At 36.8% G+C, this 8,142-nt stretch overlaps 1 protein-coding gene across 1 annotated transcript; it reads right to left on the bottom strand.

Moving 5' to 3' along the window:
- Window positions 1–1,733: 1,733 nt before the first annotated feature.
- On the bottom strand, window positions 1,734–7,734 carry LOC113297722 (pentatricopeptide repeat-containing protein At5g10690-like). The gene is made up of 12 exons (XM_026546294.1): window positions 7,350–7,734; window positions 7,074–7,256; window positions 6,829–6,961; window positions 6,366–6,460; window positions 6,036–6,197; window positions 5,856–5,924; window positions 5,471–5,606; window positions 4,827–5,059; window positions 4,084–4,161; window positions 3,225–3,293; window positions 2,803–2,979; window positions 1,734–2,096 (listed from the first exon to the last, which is right to left on the bottom strand). The coding sequence occupies exons 1-12, from the start codon at window positions 7,590–7,592 to the stop codon at window positions 1,821–1,823; spliced, it is 1,854 nt and encodes a 617-aa protein (XP_026402079.1). The 5' UTR covers window positions 7,593–7,734; the 3' UTR covers window positions 1,734–1,820.
- Window positions 7,735–8,142: the final 408 nt, after the last annotated feature.

The raw sequence follows: 8,142 nt of genomic DNA, 5'->3' as shown, positions 1-8,142 counted from the left end.
CTAGATAGATAATGGGTGAATAAGCTAGTTCATGACATACACAATGGTTATGACCCTCACCCTTGTCAAGAACATTGCGAATAGGATGATTTCGACTCACCATATAAGCCATGTTATATTGTTTTTACATCATTTCTTTCCAAGTCATAGAGAACTTCTAAGAATGGCCCCATGCCTTAATTAGGAAATCCTAAACTTGAAAACCACATAACTTAGGAAACACCCCAAGTTATGCTCGGAGAATTCCGGAACCACCTTTACAAACAAAATCCCAACAATCACCATCTTTTGTGACGTGAACGAAATCACCGTATTCAAACCAACAAGGCATGAATTTGTACCATCTTATAAAGGCCAACCCCCCGGACATCATCACTAGCACGAATAAAGTTGTCTGTTACTTTGAGCTTGATCGACAACCTAAACCAAATTCTTCATTTGCACTTGCACCGCCGAAATGACGTACTATTTGTTGATCATTTGGCGATATCCTTGCTAAGGAGGCTAAAAACTTTCGAACTCTTGTTAACCGGAGAAATGTACCTCCATCATGTATTTTGCAAGCTTTACAAATAGATAAATCTAATGTTCGGGTTGCAAATAACTCCCTAAGTTAGTCGGTTTGAATGCATTTTAACTTACAAAATATATATATATATATTTTATATATATATATATATATATATATATATATATAGAAAGTACAAAATTTACAGATTTTAAATCTTAAGCACCGAATAAACAAGTACTGAATATACTGAATCCATCTGATGGTTCCAAACATTTTAGTTGATGGTCATCATAGAAATGTGATAGGTCCGATATACCCAAGTTGTACAACCGACTTCGGTATATGTTGATCTTGTCTGCAAATAAACTGATCAATACGTCACTAAGGTGAATATGTGATCCACAATGACAATAATGTAGCACCATCAAAAGAGGCCCTTAAGACTATCATAAATCGCACCAGGAGTGCGTGTATAAGAAGAGACAACGAAATACTTCACCATATGCATCAGAAAATAAAAAACAGAAAGTGGTTCACCTCTTCCTCCTCACAGCATAAACTAAACCGGTTTGGCAAGCAGAAACCCCTTTTCTTGAGCATATCTAGTGCCAGTATTCTATAAATGCAGACGGCAATACAGATAAGAGATTGAAAACTCCTGTGAAGTTTAGATTCCCCTCGATCATATCTTCCTAGTGGAGAAGAACTTGATAGAACCAAAATATCAGAAGCTGTTGAATCTCAGATTTATTTAAGATTCCTTTTCAAGATTTAGACTCTAATAATCATACCAAAAGTAAGTTTGGTTACCGGAGTTGGCGGTGATGTTGTGGCTAATCAAAACTGAGTGATTGTTGTCCAACGTGAGAAGCCAAAAGGGGGCGTACCTTTTAGGGGAGCCATAAGAGGTTTGATACTTTTAGGGAACCCATACTAATTGACCAGCACCACATTTGTCAGAAACCATTTTACCACCCCAGCTGCTGCTTCTCTCTACCCTATCTCCCACCACTTGCGAAGTAAAGAGAAATTACCCTCAAGTCCCCGATACCAATTCCACCTTCCACGATAAATCTGTATATAAGTTCCCAGTTTTCCAAACACCAGCACTTGCTAATTACCACCTGTATAACCGCAGTTCAATAACCAAGCTCTAGCTAATTACCACCTGTATTACCGCAGTTCAATAACCAAGCTCTAGCAGAAAAATCCCTGATTAGTAGGTAGCCAAGCGAACCACAGATAACATTTCTTTATAAGTCAATATTAGTAACAATTTACCAACAACAAAGCCAACACTTGTGACTTTTTATTCGCAATTATGTTGATGCTGTACATATATACAAGGTTCTAGCTCTTCTGATTCTGTAACAGCAAGATTAAATAATTGTTTAGATGTAAAAACACCAACTGCTCTTAAATTAGACCTGTAAACACCACTAGTCCCATCATATTCATACGGAGGCCTGCCAATAATGATCATTTTGTACTTCTTCTCCAGTAGTAATTCTATGACTCTGCCGATTGATGTTGAGGTTGTAACACGGGGAGGGCTCCGCATGATTGATGATAGAGATGTGTTCAGCTGGTCAAAGATGGAGCATATTGATGAATACAGTAAATAATATTTAGATTTTATTTAGAAAGCACTTTCCAGTACTTGAATCATATCAAACGTTTATTTCAAATTGTAAGCATTTTGCTTTCATTTTACCATTGAAGTTCAACAACTTTGGCCGGACAGAAAAGGTTTTAGAATAACCCCTCCTTGAGCAAGAATGATCATGGGATATTAAGCAGCAAAACCAACTTTGGCCCGGGCCAAGGACAACACTGGTATAATTGTATCGTAACATGTTTTAATTGACCATTGCATATAAGAAAAGAAAGAGTTGGTTGGTCTCTTTCACAACTCTTAACGCATATTCACTTGCACCGTTTTCTTTATTTTCTCTCAATTCATTCACTAAATGAATCCTGCATATTTGTGAGAGCTCGAATTTCAGGTGAAAATGCTCTATTCTTCTCAAGAAAAATAGACGCAGGAAAATATTATTGGTAGACAAAACATTATGCGTCATTGGGATAATAGACTGTCTTTACAGTTGCAACAGGCTCTTGACAACTGTCAATGACAGGTACACTACTAACTAATGCAGATAACTAACACCTCAGTTACACTCTCTCTAACATACTTGCACATACATGATTGGGAAAATCATACCCAATCCGTTGATGCATGTTGGGTTAAGCAGCTATGCAATTTACAGGAAAAATGGAGGTGAAAGTACCTGATTGCAATCTTCCCGATGAACAATTCCTACACAGCTTCCCCATTCGTCAATAATAGGGACAACTTCATCTTTGAAGAATCGCATTGGTACATTCTCCACGTCTAAGTTGACTAGCAATGGCTGAGCTTCTCCAAACGGTCTCATTATAGTCTCAATTGGATCATCCAGAGATACCTAAAGGGGGGGATCAATAATTATGCAAACGAAGACTTTCTAAGCTACAATTTAAAATTAGCTAGACCAAATTTATTTAACATTTAGTTGATTGCTGACAGATGGTATCTTGTTCATCACTATTCAATACGGATTTACACTAGGTTCAACTTTTAAGGACTCTTGTATGTAAAGCCCATCACAACTGTGCCAGAGAGGGCAGTATGTGTGTCCACAAATCAAATTGAAAAAAGTAGATTGAGTACCTGAGGAAGGAGGTAAGGGGTAAATGCAGATCTGGTGAATCCAGATAAAGCCTCGACCCTTACAGCAGCCTGCACTACAAAAATGAACATTATAATATAGTTTTCATCTACACTTTTTATCAAATATAATTACTCCCCTGAACCATTAAGATGCTAAACAACTAAAGTAACCCATTCATAAAAGTATAAAACATATTTTGAAATGTTCAACAGTTTCATGAAACCTCTTTGGCCATTGGTGTCGGAGAAATACCAATTCTTTACTTATTATTTCCATCTCTCCCAAGTCTTGCTATTTTGTGCTGCACTGGGACATCTCCTGATGGAATACTATCAAATTTTTACCTACTACTCACATCTCTCCACCCATTATTCATGACTTTGAGCTGAAGACAGCATTTCTAACTGGCCTCATTCAGTTCATATTGAACAAGAGTAAACATCATGTCAACTGTTTTTATGTATTCACCATAGCAACACTAACTAGATGCAGCACAATTTGAGCTGCGAACCTAATTGCAATCAAAGAACTTAATAAGCGAAACTAAACATACTTATTAATTTGCCAAATCTAAATTGCTCAGGGGTGCTGGAGTTCGAGAAGCTTAAGCCCGGTTGAGCTCAGAGCACACCTCTGGTCAGGCTTGCTCAAGTTTGGTATGCCAAATCTCGCACTCAAGGCCAGAAAGAGAGAACCAAGTTATGATTTATAGGACTGAGGTTAACAACAAAATATCTAACAAAAACCCAAACTGATTGAATTGCGGTCAACGTAGTTATGCAGTATTTTTATATGGAGCAACAGCTCTAAATCTGCACATAGACATTTATACAGAATGAAGACAAGTTTTGTATGCACCATGCTTCCTCTGTTTGTCCAGGATACGCATTCCCATTTCGTGACAATATTTGAGAGTATCCGTCTAGCCACATCAACCTGAAGAAAGACGTGCCCACAATGTAACTAACAAAAAAAGATCATCAGAGATGATAAATGTAACACATGCTGCGAAAAATCTACAACAACTCATCAATGCATGGATCTAAAGCACGTAGGAACGCATGTGTTGCCTCCATCTAATGTAAGAACACCATGTATTCATTCATTTAGTTAACAATTGAGAACAGTTGATCATGGGGGGTGCTTTTGAACCACTTCTGCAAAGGACACTTCTTTGTCTAAAAGGTAGAACAAGAACAGAAATATATGCTCCAAAACTGTAGTGGAATGTGGATGTACCCTTTGTATACTGGAAAAAAGTAGATGTGTAAGTTTGCTATGTAAGAGTACAAATAAGAATGATCTATATAATTGAAGCTTAGTTACCAAGACATCGTGATGGCATAAGTTGTCAAGTGATAAAGTTCATGTTCCACGTTTTCATCCTATCAGTATTTTTACAAATCAGAAAGATAGTACAACTGAAAACAGATTATTTATTTGTACTTCTAGTCTTTTACACCAGAAATTATGTCGGCTTTATTACAGTGTCTAGATGTTTCATGCTACAGTAAACAACTTCTACATGCGCTATAGATTCATTGGAAACAGCACAGTCTCGAGTCCCTATTTTGCACTTATAAAGCAAGATAGAATAATACCTGACCATTAGTTATTGCTGCTTCCATAAGGAGTTCATCGGCTTCTGCTTGAAGTGCAGTAGAGATGACTCCTGAAGTATCTGGCCACATGCGTGAATGAAGACTTTTGACCATACTATACTCTCCTCTAAGAGCAAAAGCTCGCATCATAGAAAGATAAAGGTGTGGTTTTGGCCGCAGTTTTGGATTCCCACCTGCTCGCTTCAATAGCTCTCCAAATATGCAAATCGCACCTAAAAAAAAATTATCAATAATTAAGGTAAGTATCTGGAGGAAACGAAGCTTCTTACTGGATATTACCATGTATATATACGAAAACAGGATATGATAATATCACAAGCACTAAATACAATACAATTAGTGATGATGCAGTGTTAGGGTTGGCAGAAAAAGAAAGAGGAAGAAACTTGGACTACATAACAAGGTAACATATGATATACATCATTCTTACAACACAAAGAAAGCATTTCAACATTGTTATTCTTTTTATTGAAGTTCGGGTTAAGTTATTCTCTAGATGATTGAGCGTCTCAAAATTAAAATGCTTACAGTCAGAGAAAACACAAATTTACCTGCTGAAATTATTCTAACACATAGTTTCAAGTAGCATATAATCGTCATACAAGACCAGAAACATAGCTTACTTTTAGTTGAATTACAAGATAGCAAGGCATCAATAATCGCGGTGTATGCAATTCGATCAATAAGCAGATCGGGCAATGATTTCATTTCCATCACAATCTTTAGAACTGAATGCAAGTCCTTGGCACTCCCAAAGCCCTAAATAAGAAAACAGTTTTTACTGTAACATTAGAGAATGGAAAATAATGTGACAGGGACCATTGAGTCAAAAACTAACAAACAAAGGATTGCAAATCTTACAGTCTAAGTTAACAACTAAAGTCATGTTCCTGAAAGTTAGTTTAGAGGTAACCACGGTTTCTATGATTTCCATTGAAGGCAATATAACTATATACTATCAGAAAAGAAAAGAAACTAACAACTACAAGAATCAGTTCCAAAACATACCTTAATTAACGTAGTGTAAGTGACAGTATCTGGAAAAAGATAATGGCTTCCAATTTTTTGCGCTTCGTCCTGCGAAAATCAGTATCAAGTATTCAGGTACATTGAACTTGCCAAAGGCATTTGAACGGTTGCACCAACTAATCATGATCTGCATGGCTCTAAACTGGCTACGTTCGAGACCTTCATTTCAGCATATAGCTGCATTGCAGCATCCATCCTTTCAGACTTTACACATGCCAACAAAAGAGTATTATAAGTAAACCGATCGGTCTTTATTCCTTTGCTTAGAATTTCATTGTGTACAGCCAAAGCATCCTCAGGACAGCCAGCATTTATATACCCCTGAAGACGACAGATCAAACTATTACATGAAGCTGCACTAAGTGTTCATACTTCATTAAAGAAAAAAACAAAAGTGTACTGGTGTCTTAAATCAAGCTAGGATAAGAATGGTTACCCAGAATCAAAAATAAAAAAACTACAGTTACTAAACAATAGGTGGGCAGAGACCTTCATTAATAAGTTGTACATTTGGATTGACGGACCTCCTCCACGAAGCACAACACGATATCGTGCAAGAAGTCCATGAGCACGGCGGAGATCCCCTGAACCAAGTAATAGTTAGGGCTCGGAATACATGCTTCAGTGAGCAAGTCCACATATTACACTTATGATAATTAACTTATCATTGTGAAGATAAGAAAATTTCAAAACCAAAAATCAGTCATCTAGTAAATCCGCTAGAAAATAAATTCTCTTTACAGGGTTCCGCAATCATAACCAAGGTTGAACCTGGACACCTAGACCTACACAGTGTAAAACCTTCTGAAAGGAGGCTTTGCAATAACATTTGAAAGACAAAATTAAGAACAAGAAGATTAACAGAGTTGGGTGAGCAGTCTAGGGAGAACTCAGAAGGATGTTGTGTGCAAATGTACCAGTGACAATCTTTTCTATTCACGTGGTAGCTAACCTGCTTCAATCAGAGCATTGAAAAACCCATAGATCACTTCTGGTGACATCCCTGGATTTCCTAAAACAGTTGGTCGCTCCATTGATTCAATTAACTGAAATGCTTCATCTATTCTTCGAGCCACACCTAAGCCCTTCATCGGGTAAACAAAAATCCAATCACATTTGAAGGTGGAGTTCATATACATTAAAATCATGAATGACCCACTTTAATTCTTACTGACTGTTACGTTTGATTTTGCTTACCTTCAACAGGATACCAAAACTAATAGTATCAACTCCACAATTATCAGGCATTTCCATCTCATGAAAGATCCGAAGAGCTGAATCAACATCACCGCAATGAACACAAGCTTCCATTACGGCATTCATCACAATTGTATTCACCTTACCATATCGCTTCTTTGCATACCCAATTTCCTGAAATACCTGAACAAGAAAATCAAAAATCGATTTCAGCATCAGAATAAGAAAGAAATAGAGTTTCTTCGAAAAGAAAATTATCGAGAAAGAGTGAGAGACCTGGTGAAGTTGTTTTCTACGGGTGAGTTCAACTATTCGAGAAGTGAGTCTTTTGAGACTAGGATTCTCACAGTTTTTTGGAGCGGAAGTTCGTTTGGTTTGAAGGCGATGAACAGAAGAAGAAGAAAAGATGGTGGAGTAAGGATGAGGTTTTTTGGCAGAAACAGAAAGAACTCTAAAAAGAAAATTCAGGGTGTGACGGGAATAAGAAGTAGAAGAAGAGAAGCCATTAATTGTCTGCATCACTGTTGCTGTAATTTATGCAGCATCATGGGGTTTGTAGAGAGAAGAAGAAGATAATGTGGACAGAATGTACATTCATGGTTGGAGTTCTATTTTGGACAAAACGATAGGGGAAAGGGTATGTTTGGTCTCTATTAGAATTAACAGTTAATCTTTGATACAGTAGGAAATTAATAATTAGCCGTTAATCCTATTTTTGTTTTCGGGTAAGATGTTGGATACACAACCAGTAAAGAAGGGATGAATATGGACATTATCTTCATGTTCAACTATGTTTTTAACGAGATAGGTTTTCTTTTTTTTTTAATGTTATATTATACTGTTTTTCCGAATTTTAGAACGAGGATATTTACTTAGAAATACCGGTCATTGACGAGAAACCTACATGTGTATATGTAAAGTTTTACATCAAAGCACAACATGTGAAGTACTATATTTGAAAAACGAAATTAGGCTAAGGTCTGACCCATGTATAACCCATAATATGAGGCACTTAATTAAAAGAAGTTTAAATATAGATCCCGAGTTATTAAAAGACATTCATGCTATT

Source organism: Papaver somniferum, chromosome 7, assembly GCF_003573695.1.
Source record: "Papaver somniferum cultivar HN1 chromosome 7, ASM357369v1, whole genome shotgun sequence".
NCBI lineage: Eukaryota > Viridiplantae > Streptophyta > Magnoliopsida > Ranunculales > Papaveraceae > Papaver > Papaver somniferum.
The sequence above is the reverse complement of the archived record's forward strand: the minus strand, read 5'-3'. Positions and strand labels throughout refer to the sequence as shown.

Bases quoted from the DNA above. Each gene is read 5' to 3' on its own strand.
- LOC113297722 (XM_026546294.1), bottom strand. From the start codon at position 7,592: ATGCAGACAATTAATGGCTTCTCTTCTTCTACTTCTTATTCCCGTCAC. The intron at 5,060-5,470 runs GTAAGCTATGTT...ATTTTTTTTTAG, and splicing joins ATCTTGTAATTCAACTAAAA to GTGCGATTTGCATATTTGGA. The intron at 2,097-2,802 runs GTACTTTCACCT...ATCTTTGACCAG, and splicing joins ATCGGGAAGATTGCAATCAG to CTGAACACATCTCTATCATC.